At 38.3% G+C, this 27651-nt stretch overlaps 1 protein-coding gene across 1 annotated transcript; it reads left to right on the top strand.

Annotated features, from left to right (window-relative positions):
* Positions 1-363: 363 nt before the first annotated feature.
* LOC107098117 (adenylosuccinate synthetase isozyme 2) lies at positions 364-25817 on the top strand. Its single transcript, XM_015395593.1, has 13 exons — positions 364-608; positions 12087-12189; positions 14785-14853; positions 14950-15000; positions 15144-15210; positions 18133-18240; positions 20277-20358; positions 20453-20579; positions 21193-21347; positions 22108-22232; positions 22415-22512; positions 23853-24002; positions 24707-25817. Exons 1-13 carry the CDS (start codon positions 417-419, stop codon positions 24757-24759), a joined length of 1380 nt encoding a protein of 459 aa, XP_015251079.1. The 5' UTR covers positions 364-416; the 3' UTR covers positions 24760-25817.
* The last annotated feature ends 1834 nt before the right edge of the window (positions 25818-27651 follow it).

Consider the following 27651-nt stretch of genomic DNA (forward strand, 5'->3'; position numbering starts at 1 on the left):
AAAAAATGAAAACTGAAGTAGTTATGGGTTAGAAATGTCTTTGTGGAGTTCCGTTATTTTACTCTTCCAGTCGCATGATGAACACACCTCCACCAGTGGGAGTGTCGCCTGAGATTGTAGAAGAGCTACAGATGAGTCACTGGGAGCAGGATTGCTACATTTTTAAGCCAATGTTCTTGTTTTATTTAAAAGGAAAAACATGAATACTATTATATATGCATATTATTTTGTTTTTCTTTCAGTATTTTATAATTACAACTAGAGCGGTCGCGCTTGAGCAGTGCAATATTCCCAGCTTCTAAACGTCGCTGCGGAGTGATACCTCGCACTTCTATTTGCTATCTTTGAAGCAGCGGTCAGTAGGCAGCTGCTCAGCCCGGAACTCAACCATTCTGCCGGGGGAGAACCCAGCAAAAATGTCTGAGAGTGGGAGCCAGGAAGCCGCCGGGGCCTCAGACAGCAACGACGGGCCGACCAAACAGACACCACCGAGACCGCCCGTCGGCAACAGGGTGACGGTTGTTCTCGGGGCTCAGTGGGGCGACGAGGGGAAAGGGAAAGTTGTGGATCTGCTGGCACAAGATGCCGACATGGTGTGCAGATGCCAGGTAGGTGAGCACCGGGAGCCTGAACGCACCTGTCCGCGCGGGTAAAACCGTTAGCTTAAAACAGCGCATCCTTTCCTCACTTTGGAGTGACGCTGCGTTCACGGCACCTTGTTTAATTAGCAAGGGGGTGGAAGGCAGCTTCCGACTTCACGCGTGGGAAGATAGTTTCTCCCGCTCAGTTTAACAAGGTGAACGCAGGAGTGCTGCTACACAGTCAGGTGTTTCTCAGAGCTAGCATCAAGCTAAGCACTAGAGGTTCGGGCACATTTCCTCCAGATTTGCAGATATTTCTTGAATGCAGCATTGTTTTAATAGGTTAACCAGTATCAGACATAGCTGCTCTGTTTGCTAAAGTCACCTTGGATTCCTGCTAGCTCCCTAGCTCTTTAAACACCTGTACAATGGCCTATGATATGATAGATACAGCAGCTAACAGGTCTCTTTACAGTTTATGTTTTATATAGTGCAACGAATGCTTTAAAGGGACGTTTTAAGTTGATTGATCTTGTTTTTGCAGTACCCTCCCTATGTAGCAGATCATAACACAGCTAAGCTATATTACCATTCAAATGTCAGTGTTTTAGTTGATGTTAATGATTGTGATATGTGATATGACAAATCTTCAAATAATTAGATATTTCTAGTATTGATGGAAGTAGTTCCTATAGGTCCAACATCCATTTGCAGCTGTTATCAGTACCAGAAAGGACTGAATGGTTTAATTTTGATTTCAAAGACTGGATAGAAATCACACGCTTGCTGAAAATTAGATGCACTTTTATTTAGAAAATCTCCACTTCCACTACTTCCCAAAGTTACATTTAGATCTGGAGGCCGTGTGCTGTGAAATCACTTCACATCCTGCTTTTTACAACATTATTACCGTCTGGATTAAATCTCAGATGGGCTGCTGTGTCACACAAACCTCTGTTGATATTAAAATGTGTCTAACTTTAATGAGAGAGTGTGGATAGAAGCCTTGAAACCAACAGGATTGGCTATTTCATTGTTAAAGGTGTTGAGGGTTCAGCACTGATATCCTGCATCCCTCAGTTACAGTGAATTATTACTTGAGTTAATGATGTTGCTAATTTGTAAAATGCATTTTTTTTGTATTCCGGTCTTCCATTAAATAAGAAAAAAAAAAAAAAGAATATGTGTGTCCATGTGAGAACTCTTGAAAACCACACTGCAGGGCTGGATGTAAACAGCTGTAGCTCCAGTGCTCATTGTCATGGACTAAGTGTAAAAAAAAAGTCCTTATAAATCCAAATATGCCTCGCCATCATCCTCAGCCATCTTGAGCACGTCTAGATCACAAAACTTGTTTCAGTTGCAGCTGTACGAAATCTAATAAATTCGGTGTGACTGAAAATCGACTTAGCAAATACATTTTTGTTATTACAATTGGGGCCATTTGATGGTTAATGGAAACAAGGCTTGTGTCCTTTTCCTGACCACTCTTAAACCTGAGAGGCGGATGTTTTGTGCTGATTCTGCCAGATCGCTAACAACCACTGCACCTTCATAGTAACTCACATTCAATTAAAATCAGCTGTGCTGGAGCAGGGAAACCTCTAAAACCTGCAGGACAGCGGGCCTAGAGGACTGAGGTTGGGGATGCCTGTTTTAGAGTATTTCGCTGTGCATAATCAAATGATCATGCAGCGTATCGTGCATGAAAAAAGGAAGGGCCGGGTACATATTAAACAGACTGTGCAGCAACAGAGGGTGCCCTGTTCAGGAAGCCATCAAACCGGCTTTTCTTAATCATCAAGGCATCTAGTTAAAAAATAAAATTAAACTGGAAGGATTAAAACTCTGAATTTTTGCGGTAGCAGAAATATCAGCTCATAGAAAGGAAAAGCAAACAAGGCGTTTATCTGGTATTTACTTCAGCAGGGGTTGGAGGTAAAGGTTGGGACTATTTGTCTGCCTCCAACCATTGCGTTGAGATAACCTATTGCTGCAAAGTACACATGCCGTTAATATTTGTTTATCTACAAAATATTTACACTAACTTACTCCCTGTACATCCTGTAAGTCTGTGCGCAGGCTGAAGATGCATGTTGGTGTCCTGACATTTACACAGAATGCAAAATATCAGCGTCTCAAAGTACTTTAATAAAAGGGAGACGACGTCTGTACTTTTCTAAGTGCCGTGCATAGACATAGCCATGGCCAAAATATTTGCCCAATTACATTTAACCCCCCTTACTTCCCATAATTTAACACACTGTCCAGGCCTGAATTAGATAACAATGTTTGACTTTGACAGAACGGCAAGATTAGTTCAAGGATCAAGGATTTTGCGTAACTGATGAGTTTAAAGTGGGGTAGAGATTTACACAGCAAACCATAATTATTCCAGAGGAATTGTGTAATGCTCTGTTTTATGACAGCTTAATATATTTGGCCTTATCAGCAGATAATGTGCCTGTTATTCCCACGCACTTTGACACATCTAACCTGTATGTCAAGAGAATTACATTTTAACAAAATTAAAAAAATAATCACCTTAATTTGGAGTAATTAATTAGCAGTTTGAGGAGTTTGATGATTCTGATTTCATGTATTTATTTCCATTGGAGTTTGTGATTTCCAAACTTAAAAACATCGCCTCAGATGATTACCGACAGGAAAATCTGGGTGGCTTCATCCTCACGATCTCGTATAAATTTACATCCAATGCGGATTCTCCATGCAAATCAGCAGAGACCCTGACATGCTGTGTGGTTTATTTGTCTTTGACTCTGTTTATGACTCCCAGCTCTGTGCCTAGAAGTGTCCACAGGGATGCTTGTCTCTCTTTGATCTCCAGGAATAAGGGTGCATGTGATCAGGCTTGAGAGCAGCCGAGGTGAAATGTTTGAAAAAGCCTTTTTTTTTTCTCTGTGATGCCATAGAGCCATGTGCTTAATCAAAGAAGCCTGCAGCCTGGGTGTCCTGTTGCTGTCAGGTCTTGTTTAGTCTCCATGTCTTTGCTAACTTGACTGATTTTAATGTTCTTAATCAGTTTTTTTTGTGTCTTTAAACATTTAAAAAGATGCATTAAATTTGCATCATTTATTCTTTTAGTTAGCATTTTAATACTTGATTAGATATTTAATATCAGATGCTCCTGATGGTTAGTTATTCCCATTGTGGACTCTAAATTGTAGCTGAACTATAACATTTTTGTCAGATTCAAATTACTGTCAGACTTCTCCTCATTGAAGTGACCTGTTGAAATATAAAGCGACCTCAATGGACTTTAACATTCCTGTTTGCAACAGCTAGCCTCTGTTTATTACTCTTTAAATGATCTAAAAACCAGTGTTGATGTGTTAATCACGTGGAGGGGAAAGCAGAGGGAATAGATACTCTGGTATCAGGGTTGAGCACTAAGTCTTTTAAGCTTTTTTTCAACTTTTTTATTAGAAAAGCTACACTAGTTATTCTTTCGTTGTTCTTAATCAGCTTTTACAACCTTTAAAAAGTTGTGAATTTTAAATGTTTTCATCTTCTTAATCTGGATAGGGATCTGAAAAGTGATTAGATATGGGAAAAAAAATCAATTCCTGACTCTGTTCCTCGCGTTATGAGCACAAAGACGAAATAAGTTTCAGAAAAGTTGCTAAAATTTCTTTACAGTGATTTATATTAAGATCTAAATCTGTATTTTTTTTGTCCAACTCGGTTTTCTGATTAAACCTTTGATGGATTTATATTCATTTTATATTTAATAAAGGGCTGTTAAGTCCTGTTTTTTTTTTACCTTATGTTCTGCATCCTGAACTAATCCTGGTTAAGATCCTAAAAAAAATACTAAATGTCTTAAGTAATAATATAGCTGAATCAGAACCCAGCTTTAGCTGAACTCTTTCACCATTTGAACATGGAGATAAGAAAACTCAACAAGCCAAACTTTGTTCCCCAACATCCTGGATTCTTAAAGAGGTGTGGGACATTTAACGTGATTTATAGCTTTAATATCAACATAAAAAAGTTATTTTTTCGGAATAAAGCTTAACGTAACTTCCTCAGCCTGCTTGGCGATGTTTATGTTTGGAGTGCTTGGAATAACAGCAGAGTTCAGAGAGCTATTAGTTCACTCTGTTGATAACAAGTTGACATAACAGAGCTCCTTCGAAGTTCCTTCCTTCAGACAGCCTTGCCAAGAATGGAGCTGGGTTTAAAATGAGAATACAGGTTTGACTCCCAGCACAGCGTCCTTTCCCTGCCTCGTTGGAGGGGGTCGTCTGACACGTGAGTAGAGAGTTGAGGAAGATAGTGTTGATCTTTTTATAAAACCGGCCCTGCAAGCAGTATTTCTCGGTGGCTGTTACAGCGTAGGCCTATGAGTGTAAGTAGAGTGAGGAAATCCATGGTAAAGTTAGCAGGGGCTTATTGTTGGATGTCATTTTACCATAGACAGTTGTTCTGCAGGTAGTGACACCAGTTCCCTGGTAGATCACACCTGCATTCTTCAGTTTGGGTGTTGGTCAAACAGTTGAAGCAGATTTAATATGTTGCCTGGGAGAGTGAGATTGGGTTATGAAAACACCGAGGTGACTCTGCGTGACAAAAAGGTGTAAAGCACTGTCTCGTTAAATTTGTAGATTTAGTTTGGGATCAGAGTTTGCGTTGCCAGGAATGTGTCATAATGGATGCATTAAATCAGCTGGAGGTACATACTTGAAGCTTGGGTTGAGTGATGCGTCGGGAATGTTGGCCCGTTGGCCTTTCCCTTCCTCGTTGGGTAAACAGATGGTTTATATGTCATTTACCTAAGCCAAACCTGAAATATAGTTGCCTTTCCTCAAAAACGCACCACAATTATTTTCTTCATAAATAAAGCCTTTGCTTCACCTCTGTTCCTGAGATTTTAATCGGGTCTGATTTCCCAACATCTAAAAGGTCAGAAGTACTCTGACAGTAATCGTATTAATTTTTTTTTTTTCTTTCTGTATTCAGCATCTTTAAAAGGTCAAATTGGACCCAGATTAAGAGTTTCTTTTGCTCAAAACATTGACTGAACTCAACATGACAGGCTGCTGGGCTGATCTCTGACATTGCAGTTCCCTGCCCTTTCTACATTTAATGACTTATAAACGTTGTTTTTTTTTTTTTTTTATTAATCTATATGAGGGATTTACAGGTTGATTCATAGCTGTCATGATATCCACCAACAGAAATCTAACAGGATTTACATGCATCTGCATCCACTCCTTCCTTTGAAGGAATAGTTGCACATCTCCCTGGGTATCTCTCTAGCAGCTTTTCATGTTACAGCATGTATTCTTACTCTTTTTTTTTATTTTTATGTAGATTCTTCTGGGGGGTTGGGGGGTAGCCTTTGACTGGGCCATTTTAAGCTATAAATACACTTTAATTTCAAATTGATTAGCAGCTCTGGCAGCAGAGCAGGAGGTTCGGAAGTACACCCACTTGTACGATGCCTCAGACATGTTGTTTTGAAAAATAAACACTCCCGCTGGCGCAGCCAAAGAAGTTCTTGTGAACATCTGCGGAAGTTCTCGCGAGTTCTCGAATATGCTCCCCCTTGCACTTTGGCGGGAAACTGCTGTGCGTCCCTAAAAATTCCAGACCGACATTGCAGAAGCATACCAGCAAAACTGGTTTGCAACCAGACCCAGGAGACATTTGGTGTGTGCAGTTGCAGAAGTATAATCCACCCTTTATACTATTCGAGAGACAGAGACATGTTTGACGGTTGCAGAGGCTATGTGTCAGAAGCATAAATTGGCCTTTAGTCTCAAGTCTTTTGCTGCCTCTAAAAGGTATTGGTCAGTCTTACTCTGTATTTAGCTCCATCCAGCTTCCTTGTGCGTATTAACCACAGAATCATACTGCCATCATGTTTCACTGAGGATATGGTGAGTTCATGGTGATGTGCAATTGTTTGGCCCATCTGTGCCGGACCGTTCTTCAACATTTGCTTTATGTCCTAAATTGACATAATATCCTCTTGTTCAAATGTCCAAAATACAGTTAGAAAAGTAGTCTTTGGTTATCAATTAGGTCCCATCCAAATGCAGTATGTTTCTTTTGTTTGGGGTAGAAAGGTTAAGAATCCAAATACACACCTCACTATTTCAGTTTTGTTTTTTAACATGCAAACTAAATGGTAAATGGCATGTACTTATATAGCGCCTTTATTCAAGTTAGAGACTTGACCAAAGCGCTTTACACTACATTCATTCACCCATTCACGCACACACTCACACACTGATAGTGGCAAGCTACATTGTAGCCACAGCTGCCCTGGGGCTCACTGACAGAAGCGGGGCTGCCGTGCACTGGCGCCACCGGGCCCTCTGACCACCATCAGTAGACAATGCAGGTGAAGTGTCTTGCCCAAGGACACAACGACACTGAAAGTTGGAGTCGGGGCTTGAACCGTCAATCCTTCAATTTCAGGGCAAACTCCTACATCCAATGCCACTGAACTCAACAGTTCCTCATATTAAAAATTGCCACTATATGTTAATCAGTCAAATAAAGTAGAGTAGAACATATGGAAGACTTTGGTTGTTATATACAATATGAAAGTTTAAAGGGTGTGGTTACTTTTGCAAAGCACAGAATCGTCTAGGTGTATGTACGGTGACGCATCATAGAAAAAAGGTTATGGACTATGTGACCCCTAAAGAACTAAAGTTCCCATTCTGTCTCTTACACTGGGTGTGCACATGGGCACACTTTCTGTTCATAAAACATTCAAGGATTTGTTTTGTTCACCTCAGCTTCAGTCTCAGTTGGACAAATGTAATTTAAAATGTGTAAAACCCTCGGCTGATGTAACAGTGGATTAATGGTCAGAGTTTTCTCCCCAACACCAGCACTGGTCACGCTTCCATCTGTTGCCTCAAACATTTCTTGCCAGAATCCCATCAAAATGCAGCGACTTCCTGTGATTGAGCCTCGCTCAAATACTTGAAATATTATATCATCCATTATTCTGAGTTATAGGCTCAGATGAATAACCATCCACATGCGCTACAGCATGACTGAGATAAGAAAGACCAAAAGAAGGGGTGTGTTAGACCAAAAAGTTTTAAATAAATAAATAACTATCAATTGAGAGCTTTACCAAACCTTTAGCAAACAGTTTAAATCTCTCTCTGTTTGTTTGGTGTGTTAGAAGGTATAAAAGATCAAATCTGGAAGGTTTGACTTATGTTCTAAACTAAATGAGCTTTAAAAAGTAAGTGGCCACACCTCAGCGGGTTTTACAGAAGTACACACAGTGGGTTGCTCGTACGGTAAGGCACCAGGGTGATCTTGTAGCAATGTTGCCGTGGAGGCTAAAAATATAAATATAATGGTCTGATTGAATACTCAATTCTGATTGGTGTCCATAAAGTGTTGAACAGATTGTTAATGAATCATTTTGCTACAAACTGTAATTATCTCACTTCATTGATTAGGTCTAATATAAAAAGCTGCAAATATCTTGGCCACGCGTCACAGTGAGAAATTAAATGATCCAATCAGCTGCTTCTTGGGAAAGATATGATTTTAAATGTTGAAAAAAAGATGAATGTATTAATAATATATATATTTTCTGTTGTGACAATAGTATTAGCACAGTAAAATGTAATTTGGTTTAAATCCGATGTTTTCCAAACTTTTACATTTGCACGAAGTACAGTATTAGTGTACTTAACAAGTTTTGGATGACAATTTTCTGCTGTTTTTTTTTTTTTTTTTTTTTTTTTTTCAGGGATGGGACCTAAAAATTATATGCATGTACACCAAAGAATGTAGAACTTAAAACATGATTGAATATTTTTAACAAGTTTAACACTACTTCAGTTTATTAAAATATTTAATTGCTAACTTCACAATGAGTGCAGCATTTTAGAGAAGGTCTTTATCAATCATGTTACCAATCATTCCTTAAACTTAAAATCATATCTGATCTCCTCATTGTGGTGCTGTTAATCCTTTTCAAAACTGGCCTTTCTTTTCTGGTGGCCGGTTAGAGCTCAAGATCAATGGTGAACCTTTTGTTAACAAATTAATAGCAGCAGACATACGGGGTATTTGGTGGTCTAAGAATCAAACCCCTCTACTGCTACAAAGTGAAAATTACCGTTAACAACAGAGGAATAATCTGGTTTCACTTTGGGTGTATGTTCAAGCCAGACTTAAAAAAAAAAACAAGTTAAGCTTTGTGTGATTGTAGCAACAGCCATGAGCAATTCAACAAGAACTTAACCTTCCAGGCAGAGAATTCTCTAAGTCAGCGATTATAGAAAAGGACTGAGAAATTTACTACACTACAAAATTTTCACACAGTTAGTTTAAGGCGTTGTTGCTGTGGAAGTTATGCTACCACTTAAACATTGCAGCCCTTGGTCAATAACGGTAATATTAATCTCATGCCGCACTATGCAGAATCTCTGTCTGCACCAGTTATGATTGTTTTTCATCTTAGTATACTGAAAGTCTGAATGTGTCCAGCCTACTTTACTGCACATTAAGACAAACTAATTCTCTGATGGGGGGGGCTCTACAGAGGTGGCAGCATCAGAGGAAAAAAACTTGTGTAGCGTACCGTACATTTCATACCGTTCGTCTCAGAAAAACGTCTATATATAAAAGGCTATATAAACGAGCACATCACAGATGATATGTATTAATATTACAGGACTTGATGTTTCACAATATGGATTAGATTTTTTTTTTATGTAGGAATAAAAGTACATGTTTCTAATTAATCAATAGTATTGAGCAACCATTTTACATGAATGTTCTACACTAATATGAATGCAAGTCTTTGCTGCTGACTGATGCATAAAATACTTAAAACTAATATGTTCGCAGTGATTTAATGAATTTAGCATTGATCATTAAAAAGATGATTTTCATCCTGATCACAGAGTCTGTGAACGGCCATTTATGCCCGAATATATTAACACCTCACTCCTAACATCATCCGGCAGTGACGTCACGGTGCGATAAGCCGAACGCCATTCTCCCCACTTTACAAGCAAAATCAGTGGGAACTACTAGACACGTCTGCGATCAACAACAATTATTTAAAATTTCGAGAGGCTTTCACCATGAAATACACTAGAGCTATAGTTAAACTGACAATGTCCATGTTGCAATACATCGGGTAAAAGCTAAAAAAGATGAGTTATTTCACCTTTCCGATTCATGATCCACAAGTTCATCATTGGATTGCCAACTTGAAGAGGGAGGATTTGCCATCGAACTTCTGGCCAGAGAAAAAACACGTCATATGTAGCCGACATTTGGAAGAAGAATGTTTTAAAGATGAGTTGGATAATAGCGCGTTGTGACAAACACCAGATAGATCTCTGGGACTTGCTCAACAGCCGATACCGCACAATGACGTCACAAAACAGTAGTTGGCAGTAGTGTTCTTTGACAAACATGGATGTCTCCAGTAAAGCACATTCAAATGAAAATTACTCTTAATTAAAAACACTTATTTATTGAACAGCATGTAATAATGTCATATTAAAAGAAGTTTGAATTCTGAATATGACCGTGTTCCTTTAAATATTGTTATCATTCATATATAAGAAAGTGATCAACTTTTATGTAGTTTAATTTAAATGTTCTTTAGGTGTCAGACCACTGACGTACAGCTTGTTCAGAGAGGAATGGGAGTCTGATCACAGGAAGCAGAGGGTGGTTCTTTGGCTCTGTTGGAAGGGGTGGATCATGAAAGTGCTGTCTAAAAAGGAGAGGCATCTCTGTTCCAATCATGTGTTACCCTCTACACCTGCAGGGCACTGTGCTGGCCAGGAATAACTTCATGTGGTAAAAGCACATGGTGGGTTAGATTTATTTGCTTATGGGCTGCAGAAAGTGGTGCAAATCCTGTCCACAGGAAGAGAATAAAGACAAAAGAAGCAAAGGGAAAAATGGATCTGCAGCTTAACTTTTTTGTCTCACAGTTAGTCAGGTTAAAAAAAAACACACAGCAAGAACCATTATCCCCCAATGAATAAAACCTGTAACAATGACTAATCTTCCCAGGAATGGACAGCATATTAAAATTGTTCCACTAACTAATCACCAACTCATCCCGGAAGTTACAAAAAGAAAAAGGCCTTTCTTACATATGCCAAGAAAGATCTGGATTATCTTGAAGGCTTTTAGAAAACTATTCTTCTGCCCTAAGAGGTAAAAGTGGACCCTTTTGGAAGGCATGGATCCTGTTATATTTGGCTTAACAATCTGATTAGCTATGGTTAAAAATCTTCCAGTGTGGATGAATGGAAGCAGGTCTCCAAAGATGGAGAACAGCAGAAAAAAGAGCAACATTGTCAGTTATTGCAAATGCTTTATAGCAGTTGTTGCAACCAAGGGTGATGAACCCAGTTCCTAAATGTGAAGGGAAATACTTTTACACATAATGGCAGTTTTTTTTTTTTACTTGCAGTGCTGCATTTTGCTCCACTGTTTATGCAATCCTTGTCCCTCTCTTTGATAATTAAAGCCTTATGCTGCTAAGTTTCATTTCTATGGTCATATGGTCTTAAAAAAAAGAATTTGATGCATTGACTTAATCAGATATATAGATAATATAATGATCAATATATAGAAAAAACGTATGCCAAGTCTGGAAGGGAATGGTAGTGCTATTGCTCTATGCTCCATACAGTCAAACACATCAGGTCGCTTTGGCTCTTTTGCTAACATCTCATTAAAAGGACTTAAAAACTGTGGACAAGGTGGAGATAGACATTTAGATACTGTGATCTTTTATGCCGATAATGAGATTAAGCCTAATTTATAGTAACAAATATGTAGTAGAATAACAAGTGAAAACCAAGGATTTATTTTAATTGTCCAGTTCAGTACTTGGATTGGTAATACAAGCCTGACCTCTAAACGGTTGATATCTGTGGCCTAAAGCTACGGCACTTAAGTCCAGGCTACATTGACACATGTTGATCAATACAATGATTCTCTATTGTTTGCCTCTAGGTAATGGGACAAGGACAGAGGCCCCATTAGATGCTGCTAAAGGTGATCTATGAGTGGAAAGATGGTTATTGAAAGCCAAGCCTTGAGTTTCAAACAGCTCATGGTTAAGAGCAGATAGCCTTCCTCCAGCTACTGATTCTTTGTAAAGAAATACTGCCAAGCAGCTGAGCTTTCAGTTCCAGGCTTTCATTTCATCCTGCCTGCAGGAACAACAAGTCATGCCAGGACATGTTGGATTGGTTTGGGGTGTGAAGTTTTGTGAACTGTTCAGATAATAAACAGCATACCAACAATCCATTCAATTCATGTCATATCTGAGTGGTGCGGTGTGCCAAACGATATAAAAAGTGAAAAAAAGCAGCCAGCTTGCTGCTACTCGTCAAATGATTCAGCCCCTCCCTGTGTTCCATTTAAAAAAACAAAACAAAAAAGCAAGCCTCCAGCAGACCTTTCTGTGTTTCTGTTGCCTTTCCTCATCAGCTCTGTGTTGCTTCTCTGCAGGGTGGCAACAACGCCGGACACACGGTGGTGGTGGACTCTGTGGAGTACGACTTTCACCTCCTACCCAGCGGCATCATCAACCCCAAAGTCACCGCCTTCATCGGTGTGTAAAATCAGCATGCTCACATTTGCATTCAGTCTACGCGCACTAACGAGGGCGACCTTCACTGTTTCCTTTTATAGAGAACTGATGATGATATTACTTTGAGACTTTCTGAATCCATTTTAATGACTGCTGCAGAGGCTGTGACTAGTTTGACTTGGTGCCAGACTGCAGGCTGCATTACATCCCCTCATCTGCACTAACTTCATTAGCTAATGGAGTTTTGTTAAGGCTCCCAAACACTCCACACACATCTGCGCTTCAAGGTGCTGCTTTATTGCATATCCTCCTTTTCTTCTCTTTGATGCACGACACATTAGCACTACTCAGTCTGAGTGGACTTTCTTGTAGTGAGAAGTTGTTTCTACATATTTCACTTTTACTTTCCTTGTGACAAGTAATATAGCTAAGTTGTCACCCGGTAAACTGTCAATCAACATCTGCCTGTTGAAGTTTCGTTTTTGCTCAAAGTTTTTGATCTTTTCTGGATTTATATTTACATTTTCTCCTTTTAAGTCCCTCTATTAACCCAGGTTTACTCTAAGATCCTATGGCAGATTGTATGAGTTGCAGTGTTAGTTTACAGTAGAAGGAAAGAGAATTGGTCCAATGGCGTGCAGACGATGGCGTATTCTGAGAAGCTGTGATTACGTCAGCAACATTTGATCTACCGTAGCTCTTTTTCCAAGTGTCAGAGGCTGCACTGCAAACATAGAGCCCTGTTGAGCGGTTCTCGTGCACAGGCAGGATTGTCACCTTTCCTTTTGCCTTTTAACAATGTATTTCTTTTTTTCAGGATGCAATATTTTATTTTCCTTTTCTGCCTGCAGGCTTTCCCCACCAAATCCATTATTGTCCCTAAAACTAATGTGAGCAAGTCTCATTCAGCAACCTCAAGACTTGTTCAAGCTCCGCTTTCTCTATTACCATCTCAAGCATAAACCAACTTCTTCTTCTTTACATTTAATATCAGCTGAAGCTTGGATAGAGCCATCTAGTCATGGGTGAATATAGAACAGGACCTAACATAATGTGTTTCAGGAGGGTTTGGCTGTTAAGCATTTGTTTAGGCCTGTGACATTCAATCAAATCGTTATCAATCAATTTCTTTATTGTCAACTACAATTTGCAATGTAATCGAGATTTCAGTACAAACCGTTCATCACATACATTACATACAATTTACTGAGGCCATTTTTGCCACAGAACGCTATCGACGGCGCGTTTTCATGGCTGCCAGGGGCCTCACCGTGAGGCGGTTCCCTTGTAGCTCTGCATTTATCATTGACAGTGATGCAGAGATGTGGTCGTTATTTTCTGGAGTAGAAGGATACACAACAATGTATAGTATTGGTCTATGCATCAGTCGTCAGCCATAGCATGACTGCTAATGTCGTACATCAATATTGCATCATATCAGCGCATCCCTGACAATAGAAATATGAATCCGGGTCATTTAGAAGTGATTTTACAGAATCTTTAAACAGCTGCTGGTCTGTTTGCAACAAACCATTAAGCATAATATCTGGATTGGGAGTGGGCAGCGGATCAGGTCCTGTTTAACTTATTTCCTCTTCAAACTGAACCAAACAGAAACCGTACCGATGCCAGGTCTGATCTTTGCCCCAAGGCTGCAACATCATCACACGTAGTGTTGCTCATACTTTTCCAAGAACACTACATCTGTTACATCTTAGATAATCTGCACTCTGTTTTTAATCGCCACAGATTTTTCCTGCAGCAACAAATTATTCAATAGTTTAAAAAAAAAAGCGCTTAAACACTGTTGGTTAGGAGACTGACCCAATCATGCCAGTCTTTGCTGCCGTTCTCTAACAGAGCATTAGTGATCTACATTTTCCAACTTCAGTAACCTTCCTGCCCACTCTGAGGGTTGGCTAAACAAACTTGGCTTCTCATTCCTACAGTTGTTTTGAACTTTTTGATCACTGCTGGATGTAGGTGTGGGCAAGTTGAGGGTTACCTGCAGATTTGTTGACATTTCCTGAATTTTGTAAACAAATACATCTGTCTTGTCTAAATGCCATGTTCTCCTGACTTTCCTGTATTGAAGAGAAGAGAAATCATCATCCTAGTTGCATCATATTCATACCACAGGAATAAAAGAATCTATCTTCTTATGAAACTAGTCATGATGAATTAGAAGAAATGCCTCATTTCCATGTATTTTATATAGATTTTTTCTTGAGGCTGGTGTTAATGATCTTTTACTGAAAATAAATCTTCCCCCTAAACTTTGCTGTTACTGCTGCTGTAATGACACTGAAATAGCACGGTTATTACCTATAAGCCATTAATGATGGTCATTTTTATTTATATATGTATGGGCACATAATTTGCCCCAAAAAATGATTTTAAATGTGAAAATAAAGCCTGGGTTTTGAAAAGTATGAAGCGTAGCGACCCAGATAAAAGGGATTAGGAACCAGTTAATTCACTAGTTTGAACAAGGGCTGTAGTAAATTGTCAGCACTGGTTCTGTTTTACTGTATTTAACGCTTTGTTTAAAAGACCAAAAAATCAATAGGTTTTACTTTTTCACTTGAATTATTGTTTTTTATTTTTTTATTTTAGGAAACGGAGTTGTGATCCATCTTCCAGGCCTGTTTGAAGAGGCTGAAAAAAACCAACGTAAAGGAAACGGTGAGTAAAAAAAAAACTATTTTTTATGTTTTTTGTAGAAAAGAGGTTCAACAGTGGGACAGTAATGAAATTTAACATACTTCTCTGTATGTTTAGGCCTGAATGACTGGGAGAAAAGGCTGATCATCTCAGACAGAGCTCATATAGGTAAGTCTTGTCAGCGCTGCCCCCTCCTTTGTTTGATGAAAGGTGTGTGTGAACAGTGGAATGTGTGCATATTTGTGGATGTTTGAGTCCTGCCTTCTCTGAGGTGTGTGAGAGTGTGTGTCCCCTCTCTCCCTCCTCCGCAGTGTTTGACTTCCACCAAGCGGTCGATGGCGTTCAGGAACAGCAGAGGCAAGAGCAAGCAGGCAAGAAGTAAGAAACCTGTTGCTTAGAAAGATGGTTAACACACACTAGTTTACATTAGCATATCCACTCCCATGAAGCCTGTAAACAGACATGGAAGGCAAATTCCTATAAACTTTTACTTTTGTTTGACTGGGACATTTTAAATCCTGTATATGGCTTTGGGTTTGTCTGAGATTCCCCACAATTATTAGTGTAGTATTCACACAATGTGCAACTAAACGCACAAGGCTTGTGTGGTTTTATTTAATACAATCATTTTTGCTGCTTGCTGTGAAGAATAGCTCCCTGTTTTGCTGTCTTTCCTGATCATAAACCTTCAGTTAGTCGGGCTGTTATCTCAGGTAGCTAGCCTGCACTCTGCTGCTTAACACAGAAGTTAAAGGTAGATTTTGTTGATGCAGTTTCTGCAGTTTTGTTCTTCATGACCAGAAATATTTTCCAACAGCTGAGTTTGATGAAAAGCAAGAGGAAAGTTTAGGTATTTTCCTTCGGCGAGATGAGCGACAGTGCAGACCAACAGTTTGAGAATCAGACCCTGGTATTCACAGCCTCCTCCTCCTCTCAATCATTTCTCCAACATGCATTCCTATCTGTAGTGACAGAATCCACGAATATACGTCCTTCTACATGATATTGTTTATTGCTCAATGCACAGGCTGCAGTCTGAAAGAGCTTTCCTTTGCACATGCAAAGCTGTGCAAATGAAACATCCCACAGTTTCAGACAGTGAGGTGTTAGATTAGCGTTGAGAGGCTGCAGCTATATAGATATTTTTCTCTGCTCCATAAAGTCATAAAATGTTCCAGACTCTTTTTGCTGTTATTTAAAGGACTTTGAACAGTAGAAATAGTGTAAAGATTTTCTTTCACAATTTTAACTGTAATTGTTAAAACCTTGGTTAGTCTTGAAACCAGTAACCTGTTGGTCCCACAGCATGACATAGAGATATGAACATTGATCCTTTTTAAACCGTTATTTATGGTGAATTTCTCTTTATTTAAAATTAATTATAGATTAATGTGACTATGTACCTTTAAGTTGAATGCAAAACATTAATACTGTCCACTCCTGTGTAGAAAAATATAGCATTGGATTAGTAAAAGTACAGGTAGACAAATATTCATCTGAGGTATTGCAGTGGCTGTTAACAAAAAAAAAGGTTTTGAGCTGCATGAAAACTTCTCCTGACATGTAACATCTTCTTTTGGAAAGAAAGCTAAATGCAGTTGGGATAAAGGACATTAGCAGTTTATGTTTAGCCATCCATGGGAAGAAATCCTTGGTTTATTTTTGCCAGATATAGCTACATCTTTTGTTTTGGTTTTTCTAATTAAATTAATTCCAGCCTGTTCTTCGTTTTTTCTGCTGTTTTACAAAGAACTTACTTAAAAAAAAAATAAATAAAAAAAAAGTAAGGCTAGAATAGACATAAACGTTATGGGTTACACCTTGTGTGTCAAATAAAATCTCTCCCTGTACCTTTTTCAGCTGTTCTTAAATACTATGTTCGTATGTTTCTACTACTAAAGTGTTAGTTTTTTCCTTTCTCTTCTCCTAATTTTGGTCATTAAAACTAATCGTTAGACCCTCAAAAAGTTTATCTTACTAAAATAACTGCTCTAACTTGTTTTGTTTAATTTATATATCCTACTTTGGTGATTAAAGGATAACTCTAATACAGTTTTTTTTCTTCCCTAAAGTTGATGGGAACCATTCTGAGCCAAAAACAGTTTAATGACTTAAGTTAAAATATGCTCATTAAATTTGCTTGTGTGTCTTAGATGTGTTTTTTTATTTATTTATTTTTTATAACAAAAATAGATCTCAGCTTATCAGCAAAGCATAAAATCTTTCATGGAATATGTTTGTAAGGGAGATTACACGCTGTAATGAAACAGTCATTACAGGCTTTCAGCTGTCTGATGCGTCAGACTGCTGGATTCCCAGCGGCTACAGGTCACGCTCTGCTTGACTCAGATCCCATAGATTATAGTCATACAGAACCAAGCTAAAAATCTTACAGGAGCTCTACATAAGCTCAGGATCATTCAGTGTTATCAGACTTACATATTTCTTAGTAAACAATTCAGTCTTAAAGCATAGCAAACTAAGTTAATAGTTACTCATAATGATTTGATGTCTTTTGCCCCTAAGATGAAGAAAAGCAGAAGTCCAGCGTATAAAAATAGCTGAAGGCTTTTAAGATTGCTTAAAAAAAACGGTCACAGTTTCCATTTCATAAGTTATGTGTCTGGTAACACCAACATATGTGTTAAGTGTTGCAAGTTAAACTAAATTATACTGTACTTATGTAACGCGGTGGCTATAAATGCTATTTCCCTATAATCAATCCATTGAGCTTATGAAAAAATGTAAATAGAAGTTATATGAATGCGTTTTTATTAATCATGTAATGCTAAATCTACATTAGCTTTCCACTGTGGCATGCATAGTGAGTGGATGTTTCACCATGAGTGGGGCTTGACGTGAAACTCTATATTCACAGAGGATCTTTGTCTATTTCTGTTCGGTAGTTTGCATGTTGGCTCAGCAAACATTGCTTCCTTTTAATAGAAGGACTTATCAGATGTTTATGTTGAGATGGCTTTTGTGCCTTTAGTTTCATTCATTTTTTAACATTAGTTCTCTAAAACCTTTGTATGTGTGCAAGATGGATTGTAATGCAGTAGTTAGGGCTACATTTTGAATTGATAAAATTTGAGCCGGTTAAACATGGTTGGTTGTGTCTGCTGTTGAATCTGCACCAAAAATGACTAAAACCTGCAGCCCAGAACATTTCTCATATTAAGGAGTTTGTACACATGTGATGGAATGATTAACAGTGCTGCTATGAAACGTCAATATGTGAATTCACGTTAAGGTTTTGGTTAACCATCTTCTTCCTCTCTTGTTCTTGGCCCCGCTCAGCCTCGGGACGACAAAGAAGGGGATCGGTCCGGTGTACTCTGCCAAGGCTGCACGCAGCGGGCTCAGAATATGTGATTTACTGGCCGACTTCACTCAGTTCTCTGAGAGGTTTGTTCCAGCATTATTGGATTTTCATACTTTTGCATTGTGGCTTTTGCTTCTCTTTGTGAAAGAAAAGTTTTGATGCTCTCAATTCTAGTCTTTATTTTGTTTCATTTTCATAAAGAAAACAATCCTTTATATACAAGGTTAGGAACTCATGTCCTGTATCTTCATTTAAAAAAATAAAAAAAACACTTTAAGTAGTATTTTACAAGTTCTTTCTGAAGGGATGAAATATAAAACCATTTAATTGATATGTAAAAGTCTTTATCTGGTTTTGAAATAGCTTTTTACATTCATCCGCCAACCCCATGGATTCAATACATAAAGAAATCTGTTTTGAAACCTTTGTTTACACCTCTATAAGTTTAAGTCACAGACGTTTCAGGGCTTTATAAATGAATGTATACACAGGTCGCACAAAAATACTAATGGGAACACCTAGCTAATTTATAGCTAGATATTAAAACTTGTGTACAGTTGAGAGTACCTTCTGCCAGTAACATATATCTACTTTATATTGGAAGTCCTAACCCTCGCTTTCCATGCAGTACATTAACCCCCATTTAATTGACCTACTTTTATCCACTTGACTCCCAAGTTTTTACTTGTTTGAGGTCGTGGCGTTTAACGCTCATTGAAAATCAATGGGGATGATCACACCCGACAAGATTTTACGCAAGGCGGCTTGTGTAGCTCCAACTGAGATAAACCACAGGACTATTTTAGTTGGACTACGCAGCAATTCAGCTGCAATTTCATGGGTATGACAGGAAAAGAGACGCTGTTATAAAGTAAAGCATATCCGCTGTGGGGGAAAATAGGAAATAAAATCTGTTAATCGTACGGGAAAAGAGTCCGTTTTGTAGTCGCACAGAGCTTACACATCCAGTGGGACATACTTGTGCAAAACCAATCAATGAAACATTAAAAAATATAATTTACCCATAATAGAATTTTGGGAGGACAGAAAATGGATAAAGTAGTGATCTTCTGAGCCTCGCAAAAACAACGAGGGACAGAAGGCAAAGGCTTTTCTGGAGTTTTTCTTTTCTTTAGACATAGACCTCATTATCTTTTTAATATAAGCATATGACAATTCTCTATCTGTTCTGCTTTGAGATGTTGCACAGACTTGTTAGGTGGGGCATTGCTTTATAGAATACGGCGGTGTTTTAAAAAAAAAAAGTTTTTTAATTACTTTTCATAATCTGTCCAAGTCAAATGTGGGAATTTGTTTTCATTTGTGTAGAAAATCTCCGTAGATCTGCCCACCCTGCCTAATCTTAGCCTCTCTATATGCAGGCAGTGTGACATTGAAAAAAATCGGATCAGAGAGTAAAAAGTCGTACACAATCGGTGTTCAGGCCTAGTTTATGACTCATGATGCTGCACCTGCGCTTTCATCTGAATGTAGATAGTCACTTATGTCTGTGAAGTTTTACCTGATATTAAACATTAGAAAGAGTTTGGTTTTTGTTGTTTTTTTTATGTTTCTCCAGTCCCTTTCCTTTCTCCAGTCCCTTTCCTTGGGGGGAAAAAGGGCCATAGTGGATAAACACCCCGTTTAGTTCCTGTCTTTACTCAACCCACCCTGTGGGCATGTCACTCAATTATTAAGACCAATAAAGCGATAGAAGCAGAAGAAGAAGCAAAGATGGTGTTGAAGGGAAGGATAAGTGAGGTGATGCATAAAAGCCCAGAAATGATTGCATATATTCATACACAATGGGCACCAGGCGCTCACCTTCAAGGAAAATAGTGGACTCTTTTCTGCATAGCAAAGCTACTGTTTGTCCTCAGAATCTATCAGCATAAATCTTTCCTTTTTGACTTAATCTGAAGAGCTGTGAAATAATCCCTGAAAAATAACACGCCTAGTGCAACATTAACGCCACTGAATAACTTGCAAGTGCAGAACCCATCCCTAATAAAGAATAGCTTGGATTTGATTGAAAAAATGGTTTATTTATTTTTTTTTATTTTGACTAAAAAGGTGTGCCTATGAAGCATTACTAATCTTTGATGACCACCTGTTGCAGGTACAAAGTGCTGGCCCAGCAGTACAAAGCCATGTATCCGACACTGGAGATTAACATAGAGGGAGAGCTGGTTAGATTAAAGGTAAAAAAAAAACAGAATTAATCCAAAAAATTATAATCATCTGAAACTCACCTTTTTTTATTTCTAAGATGATTTGTTTTTTTTTCTAATCTAGGACTACGTGGAGCGGGTTAAGCCCATGGTTAGGGACGGTGTGCACTACATGTACGAAGCTCTTCACGGCCCCCCCAAGAAGATCCTGGTGGAAGGAGCCAACGCAGCACTTCTGGACATAGACTTCGGTCAGTAAGCCTCAGCATGTGCCTCTGAGCTAATGGTTATGAAGGTCGGATGATATTAAATTTTGCATTGCTCTTTACAAAAGCCTTCTTGGAGCTCAGACTAGTGATGATGGTAAGTTTACTTGTTCCTGACCTGCTCCTATGTGCGAGGATTTGGTGCACTCTCACACTCTGTAAAAGCTTCCACCTTACTGCATGAGCACCAAGGTGATCACTTAGCAGGTGTCTTTCAGTTGAGCTAAATTACAGTAATTCTCTGAAATTTGTGCCAGAACGGACCTGCTATCATTTTGAGCACCGACTCACCACTATTATTGAAACACCGAGGTTAACATAAATCATTCCTAAGTTCATTTGTTTTGCTAGAGATCAGTGAGAATTTCACTCAGAGCAAATCTCTAATCAGCATTTTTATATGGAGATTGAAACTGGTGAAAGCTGAGGGGTAGAGCTGCTGCAGGTTTATTCTCACTGAGTTTAAAAATGGTACACTGGCAGTTTGTTTTGTTTTTGTTTTGTAATGATTCAAGGGAAAATAATTCTCAGATGATAACCAAAAAAGCAGAACAAGTTTGAATTACTTATAGTTCCCTTATTTCCTTGGTCTTCTCAGGTACCTATCCTTTTGTGACGTCGTCCAACTGCACGGTAGGAGGGGTGTGCACCGGCCTCGGCATGCCTCCCCAGAATGTGGGTGAAGTTTACGGGGTGGTTAAAGCGTACACCACCAGAGTAGGCATCGGTGCTTTCCCTTCAGAACAGAGCAATGTAAGAAGATACACAGCATGTCGAATTAAATGCTTTATTTTTGTTTACAGGTGAAGTCCTCAGTGTACAAGCAAGCAAAATTCAAGAGACCTGAGTCACATTACTGTTCTGTTCTGAATAATGCCAATCAAATTTAGTAAAATCATGTGAACATACCTTCAATATGGTGTATAATTTACAGGCTAGTGTTGTAAAGCAATAGAAAACCTACAGACCTGGCAGTCATGGACATGCTGCTGGTCTTGTGTAACCAAATCATTGATCCTTTCATAAAAGCGTCAGTGCTGGCTGGGCACAACCTCGTCTTTGTTAAAGCAAATGTTTTACTGGAGCACCTGTTAAACAGCAGCTCAACAACAGCTGGTGTGCAGCTAAATCTTTAGTGATCAGAGGAAACCTTAACTGTAAGCTCTTGTTTTTATTTGTACAAAAAATGTCTACATTTGTGCAAAAACCTTTTTGAATGGCCATACATTATTTTTCTGTTACTTTCTGAGAAATAAAATGTGCAGTGTTTAGAGATATATTTAATAATATTATTAGCGTTCCACTGACAAACTGCAGGAAGGTTGTGTTGTTTGATGTGAAACACTGCCACCTAGAGGACATCTAGCCACCTTCATTTGCTGTGTGTTTTTACTACATTCATCAGCTTGTAAATCCTGATTAGATGCTTTAAATTCTGACAGACCTTCAGCTTTTGCCACTATAGGAAGATTAGAAAAGATGTCTTATATGTAAAGTTTCCTTTGTTTATCAGGAGATCGGAGAGCTGCTTCAGACTCGAGGGAAAGAGATTGGCGTGACCACAGGCAGGAAGCGGCGTTGTGGCTGGCTGGATCTGGTGCTCATCAAATACGCTCATATGATAAATGGCTTCACTGCGTATGTCATTTTTGTGTTTTTATTTTTTCTCTGTAGATTTAATGTAAATTTAGGATACAAGATATTCATGAATAAATCATAATTTTTGCTTTAAATTTGATAAAATATCTAAATGATGAATACCTAGTTTTAGATTTGTTTTAAAACATTTGTCCTGTGTCTCTGTCCTGCTTTTCTTTCAGTTTAGCACTCACAAAACTGGACATACTTGACGTATTTACAGAGATCAAAGTGGGGATGGCGTACAAAGTTGGTGATGAAATCATACCTCACTTTCCAGGTAAGGGAGTATGTGAGAAAATAAATCACAGCCAGGAAAATAAGTCCTTAACACATCAATGTTTTTCTCTGGACATTTATTACCGTAAAAACATTGATGCTATAACAAATAACAATCTTGAAGTTTCTCTGGATTTCTTCTTTGCACTTTGATTTTTCTAAAAAAAATGAAAACACTCTTTTTTTCCCCATTTATAAGAGTACATTTCTCTACCTAGCTTGCCTCACTGTATATGGGTATACAGTTTGTTTGTATCCTATACTAAAACACATCCCCACATAATGATGCTCCTGCCTCCAAACTTTACTGCTGATGTTTTCTTTCTTTAGAGTAAAAAAAAAAACTGTGAAAAAGTTCTTCTTGTTCTCATTTGTACACTTTTCTACATTTACTGTATTTTCCGGACTATAGAGCTCATCTCACTGTAAACGGTGGCCTCTAAAATTTTTGAAAAAACTAGAAACATACACATATAAGCCTCATCGGGCTATAAGCTGCTGATATCAACTGAACTGTCCCCACCCAAACCTGCATGGGGAGTTCTACATATAGAATGCTAGCTCCCGTTAGATTGCAGTAGCAGTAAGAGCTTCTACTGAAAGATGGGGCTTCATCAGCTCTTTATTTCAGCTCTGCAGGAGTTGAGCCCAGTCTCTTAATTGGTTTTGCAGCTTTGATGTATAAACGAATAAACGTCAAAATGTTTGAATTCTGGACATTTGTTCTCTATCATGTCTGCTGCTAGTGTGTTTTTGTGCTACATCAAAATTAACCCCTTTATCACAACTTTGACTTCCACCTTTGGTGGTTCGGAAACATCCACAGAAAAGCTGCACCTTCTTATAAGCTGCGCGATTCAAAGCGTGGGAAATAAGTGGGGGCTTATAGTCCGGGAAATATGGTAATTCATTAAACGTCTAATGACCTTCAACCTTTTCCTTCAGCAGTGGAGTCTTGTGCATCAACTCTATAATTAGTCTTCTTTCTGAGGCTTTTTGAAAAGGTGGACCTTAGCCCTCTACCACTGTTCTGGTTTGTGAGACCATGATCCAGCTTTTTTAGATTTAGTGTGAGCAGCATTTACTGTGGAAAGTTATTGATATGTTTAACACTTGTTCTTCCTGCTTTTCCAACATTATTTATTTTATATTTCAGTTTGGCTCTCAGGTTTATGCTAAGGAGATCAGATATATTTCTGGCATCAGTTACAAATCCTATTTCCTCCTCTTCCAGTTGGCGTCAATCTTTAGAGACAGCCTTGAGTTTAAACAGACGTGTTGAACCAATGAGAGGCGAATGTTTTGATTATTTTCCTCTGCTCTGACTGATTCTTATGCCAGCCAATCAGGAGGTGCTGCAGCGCGTTGAGGTTCAGTACGAGACTCTGCCGGGCTGGAACAGCGACACGTCTGCAGCCAGAAGCTTTGGGGAGCTGCCGGAGAACGCCCAGAAGTATGTGCGCTTCATCGAGGAGCACGTAGGAGTACCTGGTATGCTTACACACACCAACACAGGACTGAAATTGTGCTTGAAGCTATCATTTTAATAAACTCGCCCTGATGAAACGTTTTTTTTATTTTTTTTTAGAACTTTAAGATTTTAATTTATCCTGAGCCTCTAATGGTTTTGCGTCTTCGTTTTGAACCTGTAAAGATAAAAATGAATCTGACAATCCTGCCACTAAGAAATATGTTAACAAACAAATAACAAATATGTTTAATGGTTGATTGTCAGATTGTACTGTTAGATTTTTGTTGTTGTTTTTGCCATAAATGATCAAGCACTTTATTTCTGCAAACTACTTCAACAATGACCTGGTTACTTAGTTTATCTGCTTTTCCCACCACTTGATCACCTTCTTTCTCTACACCTACCAGTGTCAGAAGCCTTAAAATTGATCCTAATTGGAAAATTTATTTGAAATACAATATTTTGATTTGATTTTTTAATTAAAAAAGACTTTAAACAATTCCTTTCAGACTCACTCCAATGATCTATGATGCTTGTTGTCACTAACATCTAGACCAGCATATGGGGAAAAACATTAGGAAACATTAACTTTTACAAATGAACCAACTTGACTCATAGCTAGACTTCTATATTAATGTGAAACATCACAGAGCTGTGGTTGTAGTGTTATGGTTCTCAGTCCAACATGAGATGGTTTAAGATCTCCTCTCCTGTTTTTCCTCAGTCAAATGGATCGGTGTGGGAAAGTCTCGGGAGTCCATGATCCAGCTGTTTTAGATGAGCGGGGACGGCGCACAGCAGCGAACCAACCGTAACTTTCCTCCTCCATCTCCCCCATTGCACACATCCTCTACCTGCGTGTCTCAAAGACTCGACCACTTCTGTTTTTATTGTTTTTGTCTCCGCTCCATCTGTCCGGACCGCGTCGCACCACTGGCTCTGCAGACCGGACTTCCATCAGACTGAGCACTGTGTGTGAAAGATTTCTAACCATTTTAACAGTTTTAAAATAAAAGTTATAACACTGTATGTCCTCCATTCGGATGTTGTGGGGTCGTAGTGGTTTGTTTTAAAAAGTAACGCTGTCTTTGCGGGGTCCACGAGGACATCGGGAAACGCTCTGATGCAGAAACGAGCTGTTCTAATCGGTTCTAGTGTTTTATTCTCTCTTTGTTTGATGCTGTGATCAGTGTCGATCACTTTTAACCTGAGCACTTTAGATGCTTCGGACTGTCAGCTTTATATATATATATTGTTTCCTTTTTGTTTTTGTCTGATTTGCACAATATGAGGACGTGATAAAGGGATCTTTTAAGCTTAAAAAAAAATAAATTAGTCTCTTGTAATATTTCTGGTCTCACAGAGGTCTGCAGACCTATTGCCCCGTCAGTCAAAAAATAAGACCTATTCATTGATGTATGGAAGTTGGGAAAGGCTTCCGATGTCTGCTGATGTTAAGAAAACCCAAACATCTGTCCATAGTGTGGGAATTTGCAATGAAAGGGTACAGAAAATCTCAAATAGATAACCTTTTTTGCAGCTGAAGATGAGTTTATGTAGCTGGGAGGTGGTGGTGGTGTTGGGGGGGTTACTGCTCATATTGTGATTCAACCTTTAATGATTTCTTTGCACTTTCACTGCAACACTCTGTTAATGTGTGAGAAATGTACTGCTAACTTATGAACTGATAAAGAGAATATTTCAGATATGATATTGTTATTGTCTTTGTTGCGTCAGTGTCTTAATGTCTTAACCTGCTTATTTATGGCTCAGGATAAAAACTAAAAACTGGCCGATGTTTGAAAAAGTCATAAAAATGTCCCTGATTTCTATAATGAATTTATTTGAAATTTGATTTACCATAAACCAAAATATTGTCCACATTTTTGCTGAGACACTGAAAAGGATATATATCATTAACTTTATGTAAGTTTCCCCAAAATAAGGGGCAATGAAATAAATGTAAAGAAAGCATGGCTGAAATTAAAACTTTTTTTTTTTATCTCAGAAGATATTTCTTCATTAATCCTTAACCTCTATATTTTTCCAGGATGCAGAATAGATTTTTCTTTCTTCTTTTCCGCTCTCCAGGATCAGAAAGACAGAAAAGAACCTGAGTTGTAATACTTGTAGTTTTGTGCTGCTCTTCATCTCCTTTAAAACATCGAAAAAATTTTAACTGTTTAGGGAAATCACTGCTGTTATTGTTAGTAGTTGTTAGTAAAAATGTGCTTTTGATATTAACATCTAATCCTACTAGAAATAACAGTAGAAAAAATGTCTAAAAATAGTGCATATTTTTCTCTATGATGTGTTTGAATAAAACCAGGCTATATGGTTAAATTTTCTTGTTTAAAACCTGTAGATGTAAAACAGATTGGGCAATATTTCTGTAAAGTCTCCTTCAAACTGTTGACAAATCTTACCTATTTGGAAAAAATATAAAATCACTTTTAAACTTGCTGAACCCTTTTTATTGATACTTCCGCTTTCCTGAATCTGAAAGCAGAAATGATTGACAGCATCAAGATGGATCCCCTGACCTTGAATCCAGAGGGATCTTTGTGGCTTTTTCTTTCAGTTTAGTTGTGATCACAGATATAACTGATTTTGTCTGGATTGGAAACCTTGGATTCTACTTTTTCTTAGAGCACAACATCTACTTTTTAAAGGAGACTAATGTGTCTCTCTGGAGGTTTTTTTGCTTTCCACTGCGAGAATATACTGGACCATCAGAACAAAGTGGAGCGGCTGAGGATGTGAAGACATTGGGATTCTTACTACCGGTATATTGCCCAAAGCATCAGTGTACATACACCACCAAATCAATGCGTTCAGACGATCTAATCTATTTTATACATGTTAAATGTTTGGAGTGGAGAAAGTTGACTGACCTGTGTGGATTCCCAACCTGAACCCGATTAAACACCTTTGGGATGAATCCAAGCAGAGGCGGCATTTTCCACTGCAAAATATTGTAATCTAAGTAAGACAATTCTTCTTAATATGAGTGAATTTGTTTTCTGACTTAAGCAGGTAAGTGAGACACTTTGCTGATAGAATGATACTATTTACATTTAGAAGTAGAAAGGATTGCTTTATTTTATTCCAAGTACATAATATCTTATGGTCAAGTAAGAAAAACTTGTTCTATTGGTGGATCAATTTATTTACCTACTGAAATTAAAGGTAAATGCACTCATTTTAAGCAAGTTTTACATATTTTTAGATAGTTTTTGCAGTGTGGATTCAAATACTACTTAATTTTTCATAAAATAATTGTGTTTTCCCTCGATTTGAGCAGGTAAGACTCCCCTATGGAAGATGCTTACAGAGCAGTTAAAGCTGATATGGCTGGGAATAAGGACACCATCAAAATTAAAAAAGCCTGGGAATTGAATGTCAAAGTGCATGTAAATGTAAAAATAGGAAATTGCTTTTTGCAGTATAGTGTATTAGGAGGAGAGCTTAATTCAAATTAGTTTTATCATTCTAATAAACTTTTTGTAGCCAAAAGGTAATGGAAGTGGTTATATGCTGATAAAGTCTCAGAAACCTTGTAAATACGTTTTTATTATAATAAATGCACAGTAATCCTATTTACTGGGTTAATTTTGCCTACAGGTGTGTAAACATTGGTTCCCACAATGCAACTCGAGCACCTGCTAC

Source organism: Cyprinodon variegatus, unplaced genomic scaffold (genome assembly GCF_000732505.1).
Source record: "Cyprinodon variegatus isolate N-32 unplaced genomic scaffold, C_variegatus-1.0 Scaffold749, whole genome shotgun sequence".
Taxonomy (NCBI): domain Eukaryota; kingdom Metazoa; phylum Chordata; class Actinopteri; order Cyprinodontiformes; family Cyprinodontidae; genus Cyprinodon; species Cyprinodon variegatus.